This window comes from Vanessa tameamea, chromosome 30 (assembly GCF_037043105.1).
Source record: "Vanessa tameamea isolate UH-Manoa-2023 chromosome 30, ilVanTame1 primary haplotype, whole genome shotgun sequence".
Classification (NCBI taxonomy): Eukaryota; Metazoa; Arthropoda; class Insecta; order Lepidoptera; family Nymphalidae; genus Vanessa; species Vanessa tameamea.
In genome coordinates, this window is record NC_087338.1 from 1,791,331 (window position 1) to 1,805,871 (window position 14,541).

The 14,541-nt window shown below is 31.3% G+C and overlaps 1 protein-coding gene across 4 annotated transcripts; it reads right to left on the reverse strand.

The window, feature by feature from the left end:
* Positions 1-1,526: 1,526 nt before the first annotated feature.
* LOC113391600 (transcriptional repressor protein YY1-like) lies at positions 1,527-14,443 on the reverse strand. Of its 4 annotated transcripts, none has more exons than XM_026627623.2 (12): positions 14,062-14,443; positions 13,187-13,292; positions 10,868-10,967; positions 9,411-9,519; positions 8,726-8,790; positions 7,508-7,639; positions 6,641-6,727; positions 5,628-5,729; positions 3,972-4,073; positions 3,460-3,580; positions 3,002-3,121; positions 1,527-2,565 (listed from the first exon to the last, which is right to left on the reverse strand). In XM_026627623.2, exons 2-12 carry the CDS (start codon positions 13,274-13,276, stop codon positions 2,436-2,438), a joined length of 1,158 nt encoding a protein of 385 aa, XP_026483408.1. In that variant the 5' UTR covers positions 13,277-13,292; positions 14,062-14,443; the 3' UTR covers positions 1,527-2,435. The 4 variants fall into 4 exon arrangements, with proteins under 4 accessions (XP_026483408.1, XP_026483407.1, XP_026483406.1 ...); XM_026627622.2 differs by having other exon boundaries at positions 8,726-8,793; XM_026627621.2 differs by having other exon boundaries at positions 9,411-9,534.
* Positions 14,444-14,541: the final 98 nt, after the last annotated feature.

Consider the following 14,541-nt stretch of genomic DNA (forward strand, 5'->3'; position numbering starts at 1 on the left):
CATACTATATAAGAATTTATATTTTAGTGTGTCGAACATATAATATTGAAGCAATCAGTTGTTTGATATTGATATAGAAAGAGCAATAAGTATGTTAGTTCTTCGCCATATTTGTATTTTGTTATATATTTAGGCAGACTGGCCAATGGGCCACCTGACAGCTGGTCACTCAATGTATAAGTTTTCTGCCACAAAAGAATTGGTGTTTTGGGCAAGGCACTCAAAGTTCTTTGGTTTAAATTGCTCAATTTTCTCTTCAATTGGAGTCATATTAATATAACTAATGCAGTATGTCATATTGAACATTTATACATCCAAGAATAATCAGACAATTTGCTGATCGACACAATCATCTGAGTTTATTTAAGATAAATTAGTTATCATTTCCAATAATTCTATTGACCAACATATCATGATTAATTACAAGGAAAATATGGTTGATTTATATTAGTAACATTTGACAAAATTATGATTATTGATCTTACGACTGTGTCAAGTCTGTTAGTTTGTCTGGAAGAAATTGCTATCGATGAAACAGTTCAACGAGCTAAGATATAAATTAATATATTCCATAAAAATTCTCCCCCTAGCAAAACCCTCAGACGTCCAATAGAAAATATTTATATATAAAATCTATATTACATCTTTTTGGCATATCTATACATTATTTACATGTGATCATATAAAATCATGCATACACATGTTGAACGTATTTTAAATAATTAATAAACATTTGCTAATAATATTCAGTAAGTATCTACCAAAAAATGACTACGATAATTGTTATTAATGGTAATACTAACAATGAAATTAGATATATAATTATGTTAAGCTCAGTTAGTTGATTATATAGTTTAGTATAGTATTGTCAATAGATACTATTCGTCGTGGGTGGTACTGACTCCTGAAATACAGTTAAATCTAGTTTATGAGCCTGAGTCTCACAATTGTACCTACACCATTCTGTTGCAATAGATATTTCATTTTAAATTCAAAATTTTTATCTGTTATTCATTGAATTCTGATCTATAAGTGACTTACGGTTCTAAATAGACAATTCTAATATCCGTATGCAAAACTAATTCATTTTTCTTTCTTCTTTAATATTTGCAACCAAGCATGTTGGTATTTTAGGCATATGGGTAATAGTTATTACTGCTGTTACTGAACTGGTCTAAGAAGTGTTAGGTCTTAAAACTCCGGATTTAAATACTGCAATGACCCAGTAAATTTGGTGGGGTTTTTCTGATGAGTAAACTCTTATCTAACTAATATCATGAAAACCATTGTTGCTAAGATTCATTTCCAAAATTTTACATGTTTTTTTTAAGTTAAGATTATGATACTATGACCCTTATCCCACAAGTTGGGTAGGCATCTATCTCTTAAGCAATTATTTAACCATTAATAATTAAAATAAATTGAAAGTCTTTTAAAATTCTACTGATTGTCCTAAGTCCAGTTCAATGAAAGGCTTCTGTTTTGGTTACGCGCCAATCTGATCCAGAGTTGACCTGTGACCTTGTTATTTGACAAACTTATTATTGTAAGTTATTTGACATTGTTCATAACGAAATAATATCTAAGATGTAAGTATTACCTTATATTTATGTATGCATGATTTTACAAATTATTTCTAATAACTACAAAATTACATTAAAACATATTATAGTGTTACCATATAAAAGCGTAATTTGTAGGAAGTTATTATGCACGGTGTTAGATATTTGACATGGCAACACCTACCAAGTTAAAAAAAATTACTGTTTTTTACTACGAGAGAATTGTTTTTTTTTTAATCACCTAACTTCAGTGTGACATCTTCGAATCACTGGGGATATAAATCCTAACCACATAAAAAAAAAAACAGAACTAATCTTATTTTCTCTCACAGTAGTGTATCGTTATTATATTATGAAGTTCTTTGCATTAAATGAATGAAAACCATTAATATCTACTGAACTGCAAAGCTTTATCATATTCCAATGACAGAAAAGCTAGTTTAACTTTGAATTGACATGACTTCAATCGGTCGAAGACCTAAATAGTATGGGGCTCATTAGTGACTTGTGGAAAAATGGCATTTTTAATGCCATTAAAGTTATACTAACTTTGGAAGTTAAATTAATTTTAAATAGTGTTCTTATAAAATCAAAAACATGTTAATCACAAACTATTTATAGTAAACAAGAGCTATTGGCAAATCGGATGGAGTAAACAAATCTAACATTAGTTTTGCCATTGGAATATACTATATTTTGAACAATTATTTTAAACACCCGATGAATTATTCCTCTTCATATAACATAGAGCTAGCTAAGAACTTAATATAACTGTACATATAAAACTTCATCACATTGTCTTGAAATCACTTTACATTTATTCACTCTATATATAACTATCACTTAATCCGCACTTAAAATGCCCGTGTCACATCACTCGTGGGTGTAAAAAATTAGTTGTGGATTAGAGTCGTCCGGGGATACTTCGAGCTGAACGAACTGAGGTGTTGTCCTAGCAGATTCGTACGCACCACCGCCGTTGCGGGAGAGCGAGTTTCTTGATCTGATAAAGAAGCAAAAGATATATATATAAGTTCTATATAATCATAATCATAGTCACGCGTTTTAGTTATTAACAATGACAGTTTGACAACAGGATCTGCTGTCAAAATGCCATTGTTGCCATTTATTTAAAAGAAAATTGTAAAGGATTTTTTGTAAAAGTTTACTACTTGTCGCTTCTCTCGCGTTTTAGGGTTGGTCGTCGTGTGGTTGGCCGTGAAAGATCAACAGTCAGACAGACAGAGTTACTTTCGCCTTCATAATATTAGTATCGAATTACAAAATAAAAACAATTAGAAATGAAAAAGATAGAAAACTGTTGAGTTGCTTTAGCTAGTTCTGCTCGGGTAAAGATATTTTTCTTTTCCAAACCGCTGGAGAAATAAAATATTAATATTTATCAATATGATTTATTTAATAATATATAAATAACTTACTTAGCTTTGGCATGTGTTAGTATGTGCGACTTGAGGTTGGTACTTTGTGCGAATTTCTTGTTGCAGCTGTCGAACGGACAGACGTACGGTCTGTCTCCCGTGTGGATTCGGACATGTGTTCTGTGAACATAGTTTTAAATACATCAGATATCACGAAATACATTGCAACGCCATTATAATTTATTTTATTAACACATAGCCTACATATCTCGTGGACTACAAGGTTAAGACTGAGACAGTACTGTGCACTGACACAGACTCGCACCAAACCATTACAATACAGTAAATAGCTGTTAAATACAATACAGTAAAATTCCTACCACCAAATAAATAAACACCAGTGTATCTTTGTATAACATTTTGTCAGTTTATGTTCCAAGTGCCTCTAACTATGCATTACCAGGCAGCGTTATAATCGAAATTTCAGTAAATAAAAAAACAATATCAACAATACTTACCTTAGATTAAAGTCGAGCGAGAACCTCTTCCCGCATCCTTCGAACGTGCATTGGAACGGTTTCTCCCCCGTGTGGACGAGCTGATGTCGTTTTAACTTTGAACTCTCTACAAACGCTTTACCTGTAAACACAGAATACATACACACGTTAGTAATATATTAATCCATAGGGTCAGCAGAAAAATTAAGTTTTATACGACTCTTTCCATTCTATGAGTCTCTTTTTAATTTATGTATTTACATATGGAGGCCAAACCGTTTAAAAAAATTATCTATTAAATTAAAAATATTACAAAGATTTAAAAACAATTAGTCATCATAAACTATAATAAACAATAGTAAAATTACATTAATTAAAAATATATATTGCATAAAGGAACGTAATATTTATATTTTGGTTACATTTAAGCTTAAAATTTGTGTCAGCAATGGGGATAATAATAGCCCAAAATTAAATTTAATTCGACGATATTTGTATAGTCTATGAATGCACAACTATAGCGGAGTACGTACCGCACTCCGCGCACACGTGCACGCGCGGCCCGTGCGTGTGCAGATGCTTCCTCATGGCGGAGTTGTCGCGGAACATCTTGGAACAACCCTTGTGTGGACAAGCTGAAACACATGAGTTCATTTTAACTGGAAAATAATTAAAAAATATATCGTCTTCATTAGTGATGTGATTTAATAATGTTTTTTAGTGATGTACATTTGAGTAACTGATGGTAAGTAATCACTAAAAATGACAATGGTGTTGTAAGATATATTAACCGATCCTTACATTGGCAATGCGCAAAAAACCTTGCCATAGCTCACAAGCTCGCATATTATAGACCCTACGCCAGTAGTTATACTGGCTTACTCATCCTTTAAAACCGGATTACAACAAAACGAAGTATTGCAGATTGACAGTAGACTATCTGGATGGTACATACGCAGACGGGCCTGAACAAAGTTCTACAACAAAGTTAATAAACACAGATTTCTCTCTCAAACTCAAAATTCCTTTATTCAACATAGAAGCACTACACTTACTTATTGATGGTCAAATTAAACACTACCACCGGTTCGGAAAAAGGAACACCCTGATCTGAGAAGAACCGGCGAAAGAAACTCAGCGAGTCTTTTTTTTTTTTGTCAAATTAATTAGATACATAATTGTATATGAATAGAAACAGCCAGGAGGCGATCAACATTGTGATAACAAGATTGTGATTGTTCTTTCTCTTTCTATCCCAATCGCCTCGACATTTGTAAGAAGAAGACAAAACATTGCTCAACTAATTGTCACATAAAGCCATAAGTCACTGAACAGTGTAAATATAACGCGTAGTAATAAAAAAAAATTCTTTAATTGTACTTATTTTAATAGAGTCAGCAAAACAACAACTATTTTTTTTTTTACTATTGAATAAATTAAACTACAGAAATCAATTGTACAATTAGATTAATTTGTAATTGTTTTTGTGTTGTTTATGTAGGTTACATGAGTGAATACATAATTAATTAATTAAATTCAAAGTCATGTTTAATGAATTCAAATTAATTAATTAATTTATTTATTTATTTCATTATCGGCCTCCGTGTTCGAGTAGTGTGTACACCGGTTTTCATGGGTACTCCGAGGTCCCGGGTTCGATTCCCGGCCGAGTCGACGTAGAAAAAGTTCTTTAGTTTTCTGTGTTGTTTTGGGTCTGGGTATTTGTGGTACCGTCGTTACTTCTGATTTTCCATAACGCAAGTGCTCTAGCAACTTACATTGGGATCAGAGTAATGTATGTGATGTTGTCCAATATTTATAATAATAATTATTATTATACTCATAGTGGGCACTTATATAATGTGATGTTGGTGTTCAATGTATTCAGCTTAATAGTTTTACATGTATAATTTTAATATGTTAAATAATGTTAAGTTTAGTCACGATCAAGCTCTCTAGCTAATCGGGAAGTTAGTTTAAAATCAATACACTTTGTGGATCGGGGAAACCAGGAAGTATAATTATTAATAAACATATATTTACAATTTAAATATATACATGTGTTATAATTGTAATTTAAATGAATAGTTTTTTTCTCTCCATTTTCTCCATATTTTTCTCCACACCCAATCGACCGTTAAATATATGTAAATTAATAACTAAAATGTATATTTATAACTAGTACACACCTATAGTTCTATCTGAGGATTCAGGAGACGGTTTCTTAAGTCTTATCTTGTGACCTGGACGTGCAAACTCCGCCAGCTGCTTCGGATCTGATAAATCTAAACCTGGAATTTGGATAAAATCATATATTAAGGGATGATATATTTATCATGATATATTTATTGTTAATAACACGATAGATCACAAGACGAATTTATTATTTTTTATAATAGAAGTCCCAAATTTGACTTTTAAAAAAAAATTAACATGTTCTAACATTGTTTAAAGTAAATCAAAAAACATTCAAGCAACCACCGGCAAGAAACTCAGTAGTTACTCACTGCCTCCATTTTAATTACAGAATATGTCAGCAATGCACAATTAAATTTTATATATACTAGAAGTATACAAATACTATCCATGCTTTTTTATCTTTAATATAATGTATTGTGTAATATGCCTTATTTTTTGACACAAGCTTTAATTTTCCTAATAGGCCAAGTTAAAAATAACTGTAGGCACAATATTTCTCTATCTGTCCCATCAAATAGAGTTCAAGGTCATAGTATTATTTTTTTTTTGATGAATTTATTTGTATAAACAGTAGATCTCAGACAAATTGACAAGCCATATGTTGGCAACATTTGTCGAGTCGGACTGAGCGTTAGTGTGATTTACAGACCATTCCTTGAAGTTCTTATAAGATCTTTCTATTTTCTGGTATTATATAATTATAAAATCTTTTCAAATTAAATATTTACATGTAAATATTTACAAATTTTTCAACATTTATAATAGATATACATATCAGTGTATGTTACAAAGTCTATGTTCTTATTTACAGTGTAATATGTATATTGTTATGTACTTATTTAAATAAATAAATATATAAGACACAATGTCCTTGTGACTGTACCGACAATGACACAATCATCACCAGTGAACGATCGAATATTATCTCAACATATGATAAAGTTGTCAAAAAAGTAACAATTTTATTTGATTTTTTTTTTTTAATTATAAAGTATAAACATACCCGGCATAGTTTCGTTTCCTAGTACATTCTTCTTCCCCGTCATGTATTCCGTATAATCGGGGTCGGGTTCAGGATTGGATCCGTCATCTACCAAAACACAATTTAAAATAAATAGTATGTATTAAAATACTATATTAATACAGCCCTCAATGGATTAACTAAAAACCGAGGACCAAATTTCTCTTGGACACTTACTGTTGCTACAATACAATACAAAAGGATACAATTAATTTTGATTGTCTTTAAACTAGTGTTAGCGACTAGCCCTAGCCTCCAATTAAGTGTTACGTCATAGGATGTCATAATTAATTATATGTAATGTTTATAATCGAAACTATTTATTTTACATTATTATGTACTTATAAAATTATTGTTATAATTAGTTGTTTAATAATTTGTTAAGCTTTAATTAATACTATTTTATTTGGCACAATATTTAAGACTGGCACAAATACATATACATACTTCTTTATTTAAAAAGATTGATCTGTCACAAGAGAGAATTAGAGGATTGCAAATTATTGAAATATATATTTGTTGGAGAATTATTATAAAACGTGATTTTATTTTATCATCTTAAACTACTGAAATAACACTAGATGGGCAGATTTGCAAATGGAGCATCCGATCGCCAATGGTCATCACTATCCATAGAAATTACCACTACAGAAGTAATTAACAAACCATTACATAGTCAATACATCACTAACTTTGATAACAAAATTGTTATATCCTTTGTGCTTTGTTATTGCTGGATAGCGACAAAATATATGATAAAATAATACCACCAAGTAAAATAAAAGTTAAGAACTTGTCAAAATGATTAAATAATTATTTAAAGAGTATCGGTATAAATAATAATCTCACCATCGTCCTCCCCCGTAGCCCACATCGTTACAGAAAACTCCCCCTCCATAGTCTTAATTTGAACTTGTTTTTGCTCCCATCGTCTCGCTGCTCTCCCTGTATTACCTTCCATCAGACCCATTGGCACTTCACCTGGAAAATTAATTTCAATCCAATCAGTTTTCTACAGGGAAAACAATTAATATTAAAACAAATTAGCGAGTCTAACTTTGATTAGCGTTTTACAATTTTATGTTTTAATGCAGATATATATAAATATACTTAATTTGTTAACACTTTACATAATAAAAATTACATCATCCTGACCGATTTTGGTCACGCTGGTCAATATTAAGGGAGACCAGGCAAATTCACAGGAAATTATAGTGCGCAAAGTCAGGTGCACTTTCATAATCCGAGGTGACGTCATATCCGACACGACCGGAAACAATTCAGGCGCAGGACCGACGTATTTGCGTACTTTCCGAAGCAGCAGCGTACCACTATCAACTTCTGGACTCCGGGCTATTACTGAGATATTTTCGATAGAAATACCCAATCATTTTTTATCAGACTTGGATTATCAAAAAAATCAAAATCAAAATATACTTTATTCAAGTAGGCTTTTACAAGCACTTTTGAATCGTCATTTAACAATATATTTAAAGTAAAGCTACCACCGGTTCGGAATGTAGATTCTACCGAGAAGAACCGGTAAGAAACTCAGTAGTTACTCTTTTTCAACATCTAAAAGTACAGTCATGTTAGTTAAATACAATTATATATGTATGTCATGTCTCCTGCCTGGAAGTCAACAAGCATTAACTCCACGCTTTTTTATCATCTGTATAACCTTGTATCGAATAAAATGCCTTCTTTGCCAATGTATTTTTTACAAATGACACGAATCTATGAAACGGCAAAGTTAAAAATGTCTGCAGAATTCTATTATAAGAGCGGATACCTTGCCCCAAGAATGATTTATTGACTTTGCGGAGTCGGAAACTTGGCGTTCTAAGCTTATCCTTACGTCTCGTGCATATACAATGATTATCACTGATTTTATCAAAGTGATCAATGCTACTGTGAATATACATAATATTAAACTTACGACCTCCAGATCTGTGGTCTTGTATATAACCAGTTACTATACCAACGTGTCAGTCATAGTAGTGTATATGAAGAAGCCTTATATAAATACAATATGAAGTAAATAATAAAAAAAAAAAAAAATCTCACCCATTGGCATTAAATGGTGTATGTTGCTCGTGTTGTTCGCATTAACTCGGGGCCTGCCGCGACCTCTTCTGGAAGAAATCGTCTCCTGTTATTGTTGTTTATGAGAAATGTATTATCTACAGACTGTCCCAACCACACGAGGACAAAAGCCATTTTGACAACGAATTGACGTGATATAATTGGTTGAAAGTTTGAATAATCTATAATATTCATAAGCTTTCGCGATAAAATGACGTTTCAAACGTCGATGAAGGTGTTATGGCAACTTTGATAAAAAAAAATTGATTGATAATTTAATTTTATACCAAGAAAACTATTCAACAATCTTTTTTGACAAATTGTAAAGTACTTTTTCAAACATAGTAGAATACACTATTGTTAGAAAAAAATCTACTATGTGTTAAAGTCAGTCCTACCAAAAAAGTATTATTGTAAATTTAATTATTATTATAATTTATCTAAGGAATAATGTTATAGAACAAGGTGATAGTTGGTGAGCAAAGACTGAACTGACTTTATTTTAAATAACAAATACTTTTGTAGAATGCCACAGATTAAAAATATAATTACTAAAAAAGTTAACAGATAATATAATTCAGACAATACAAAGGTGTGATTTGTATCACACTAGATGGCGTTGCTTATTACTTTGATATAATTACAATAATTATCACAGTGATAATACCTGCTCGTGGAGGCTGGCGTCGGGTAACCGGCGTCGTACGCGTTCTCTGTGTGGTGCTGTAGTATTTCCTCCCCCGGCATACCGGGCAGGATAACTTCCTCGCTGCCTACTGAAATTTTATAGTCTGTCAGCGGTGCCGACAATGGCTTATGAGATGACGATGAAAACATATGGTCATTAATGATAAAACTATACAGTTATGAAAATATTAATTCAGCATAATTATGATTCACTTGAGACATTCTCAACGGAGGTTAACAAACTGCACCAAGTATATACAGTTTAACAAAGCTCTTATATAGACTTAACATTGCCAGTACAAAAAAATTCAAATCATTCGTTAACAAACACATTTATTAATAAAGCATCTTCAAAACGAGATGGAGCTAACCCTTGTTGATATTCAGGCATGATATTTTATTATGTATAATTGTATTTAACTAACACAATGCATCTAAAATGTTGGAAAAGAGTAACTACTGAATTTCTTTCCGGTTATTCTCGGTAGAATCTACATTTCGAACCGATGATGGTCATTTTACAGTTCTATAAAATTACGATACAGTAGTGCTTCTAAAAGCCTACTCGAATAAAGCATATTTCGATTTTGACTATTACCACTCAAGTGTGTATCGTCGTTGTCATAATACAATTTGACTGAAGATAAGGGGTACGGGACGAAAGGCTGTATAGTCGATTCCAATGGCAGGAATTGAAATAAATTACCAACATTAACAGTGAATTAACAAGACATATTCATTATGGATTTGGGAGAAACTGGTTTTTTTTTTTATGATAACGATTGGCGGACGAGCATATATCGCCCACAGACAATGACGCTGTAAGAAATATTAAGCATTCCTCACATCACCAATGCGTCACAAACCTTGGGAACTTAAATGTTACGTCCCTTGTGCCTGTAGTTACACTGGCTCACTCACCCTTCAAACCGGAACACAAAAATACAGAGTACTGCTAATTGGCGGTAGAATATCTGGTGAGTGGGTGGTAACTATCCAGACAGGCTTGCAAAAAGGCCTACCACCAAGTATAGTCAAAGTGTCGGAACTTTATAGGGGGTGTATGTAGTTAAATGGAATAGATTTGTATCTCTATTACTATCTCGCGAGATTGTGAACCGTCCAAAGATTGTGTACCGTATCATACTGTGTTTTGTTTTATCATTTAACGCATTACTTTTCGTTAGATTATAATCTACCGAAGCTAATTAAGAATAAATTATAAAAACTCTAACGTAACCGACATATCATAAACTATCGAAATTTTTGACGTTTTATTTTAAGTTAAATCACCGTTCGCAATATTTCGGCAGTTTACATTCTCGCGAGATAGATTACAATCGAACGTTATTTACAATTCTACGGTGATATATATACATATTTAAGAACTCTGCGCAATGTTGATATGAAAATAAAATAAATAAAAAATTAACGAACCTTCCTCTAAATGTTGCATACCAATGACCTGTTCCTCGACCTCTTCATACTGATCATCCGTTATGTACTCCTCATATTGACCAGTTTCTATTTCTTCATACTGTAATTGAAAAACAATAAAATTGAGTAAGTTTGAAGAATTTAAAAACACCTTTTAAGAAAATATAAACATATATAATTTCAATGTTATAGAATAACATTTTTTTCTTGTTGGAAGGAAAGTGGATTTTTTTATCTTTTTGGATTATTTAAATATTAACTAAATTTCATGTTAGTATTGTTGTGTCCGTCTGTAGTGTGTGAAAGCCAGTTGTTACATTAAATATTATAATATATTTTATAATTTTAACTTTTTAATCATCACCTAAAACGTCACGAAAGTGTCAATTCACTTGAATCCGTGCCGTTAACCCATTTCTTTCTTCCCATATATTGGTGTTGCTTACTTCGATTTGGCATTTTCTTATAATTTAACCAATAAAATAAATAACATTTATTGTGAAATTATTATTCGATAAATTATTATTATTATTATTATATAGTAACAATAAGCACCCGAGATATAAAATCTTAGTTCTCTAGACTGAAGGTGAATTGAGAATATAAAAGATGTTTAATGTTGCTGATAGTGACCACTTACTGTCAGTCACATCTTCTATTAAAGTCATTACTAATATTATAAATACGAAAGTAACTCTGTCTGTCTGTTCCTTTTTCGCGGTCAAACGACTGTAACGAATTTGATGAAATTTGGAATAAATCAAGCCTTAACTCCAAGGTAGGATATGCGTAGGCAACATTTTACGCCTTATATCTAGCCGCGGTTGAGAAATAATAAAGGTATATATTTTGTCAGAAGGAGAAATGAGCACTTTTAGGATTATTTTATCATAAACTTTAAATATCTAATCGCTAGGTTCTCTTTTTAAAACTTTTATAAGTGTTAATGTGATTTGAAACAGAGAAAACAAAGGACACTATTCTTTTTCTTAAACAAATTATCGCCCCCGCCTTCGCTCGCGTTTTAGGGATTGAATGCAGATATGATATATTTAATTGGATAATGCTGATGACCATGAGTATAGCCTATTTCAATCACTAGAGGGGTACAACAAGGCAAATAAACAACATTTGACTTCAAATTGACGGGATAACATTGATCAAGAGCTCGAATAATGTATGATATTTATTAAGTATTCGTGAAAAATAGCTCAATGTTGACAAAGCTGTTATCAAGACTTTAGAACTAAAATTAAATTGGAGATAAGGAGTTAAATTAATTATATATAAAATATTAGCTAATCGCATGGAATATATAATTCCATAATAAGGTTTGTTTATCTCCTTAATAGATTGGAACAGGTTACAGCTGTTTGTTTTTATGAATGTGAATTTAAAAAAGCAAGTGAAATTAAGAAAAATAAAATGTAACCCCAGCCACAACAAGCTCAATCAAAAATGTATAAAGGTAAATAACACATTTATTTACCGATTACCATGCATTATAAGAAACAAGTTGGAACCTGACCCCTTAAGTTATTGTTGTCCCTACTAGCATGTAATAATTATTTGTTTATGCAAATGAACCACCTGATAGCAAATGATATTGACATTAGCGTTGTAAGAAATGATGACCATTCCTTACATTTAGAGCTAAGATGTTATGTACCTGGTGTCTGTAGTGGCAATGGTTCAATCAGCCTTCAAATTGAGACAACAATACTATGTATGGTTATTTTGCAGTAGAATATCTGGATATATATATAGTAGATACACTGCATTGTTGAGTAAATATGATTATTAGTAAATATTTTGATCACTAGATGTTCATTTGAGTAAATTTGCAATAACCAATCAGTAGTATTGGCCAATAACAGGAACAAATTTGGCATTGTCAAGCCAGGTTTGAAAGCGACATGCACTCTGGTTTTTGTATTGAACAAAGCACAACTCAAATCAACAAAAAATATAACAGTGCTTAAAGAGTATTTAATTTGATTGAAATAAGATCCTTTTCATAGAATACAAGTTGCCCTATTTACTCCATTAATAGAAAACACAAATTATAGCAAAATAATTATTAACCTTATTTTAAAATATTAATTAAAAATCTTACACCCAAAACGATTATTATTTGAAATCATAAAAACTTTGTTGAAAAATTATGAGTTAATTTGAAAGAACATTTAATTATCTATATCAAAATATTTGTAAATAAATAAATAACAGTTATAATTAATAAATATAGTTACTGGTACTATTTAATTTTGTTTATGTAATATTAATGGTATTAAATTATATAACTGCCCATCATATTACCTTGACACCAACTTGTTCATCCCCATCTATCTCTACCATACCACCATGGGTACCTATTTCCACTTCACACATTATCTCTTGATTCATCATTTTGAGGCCAGCCTGACTGTAATAAAAAAAAGTAATTTTATCAAAAATTATATATTGAAAAGAGTATATAAGATTATAAAATTATTTGGTATTCTTGGATTACTGTCAATAATCAATTTTATATTTACTTCATAAAAAAAGTATTAATTTAATTGTATGGCATTATACTGTATAGTCTATGTCATTAGTCTGTTTAAAAAAAATACCTACTGTCATTTTTTGTTTACAGTCGTATTATGGGAATCGTCGCAGAAATTAACGATAATATTAACTATTACTTGTAGACTTTATTCGAGTTGTTCTAGTTATTTTTAGAATGTGCCTTCGCAAATAACGGAAAAGAGCTGTATAGTATGTTTTCAAATGTCGATAAGGACTAATGGGCGTCGAACGTTCTCTGAACTCGTTTTACCTCAAACAAGTGTTGATATCACGTTACAAGTTAATCTATATACATGTGTAATTAATTTAAAAAGTATGCCTACATGCTTAAATGACTAATTTCGAATTCCATTATTTCATTTCAAACGTCGAAAGGTAATAAATTGGCTGTCGGTAGTGGCAGGTGTGCTTTTAGTCTGCGACCGGCCGGGCAAATCGAATGATTTTTTTGAGACAATTACATAAAACGACCACGCCAATGTTTTTCTAGACTAAAACTACGTTCTATGACCTTCATGTTTGCAGTTTTTAGAACACACTTTGAAGCGTAAATACATAAAAATTTCGAAACACTTGTTACAATGTGTCAAAAAGTATGATTGTTGTCAGTGGAAATAGTTTACCTTTATTTAGCTTATAACAAAAGCTGCACGGCCCCCTGGAGACAAATATGGACTGCTGCGTAGGCAAAGATTTTTTCCAGACAATTTACACTGCAAACTATGTCACACACTTCAGTGAAAAAAAATTCGATAATTAGTGCTCAAAAATATTTGAAATTTACGCGAAAATGTTTATAAAATATGTCCGACTAAACATGGCGTCCAAAGATGTCCGACCAATTTCAATATGGCGATGCAAAATGGACGCCTGTTCGTATCGCTGAGACTTCGCCGAAGAAAAAGCAGCAACACATGAAACATAAAAACAATTTTTAATTATTTGAAGTATTGCCATATACAAATATTTCTATAGAAATTATAAAAATACATTAAAATAATTGTTTTATGACTTATAACGAATATTTATAGGATTTAGACTCTTTTGGTTTGAAACATATTTTATTAAAATCTATTTTATAATTTCTTTTAATTTTTCTTGGT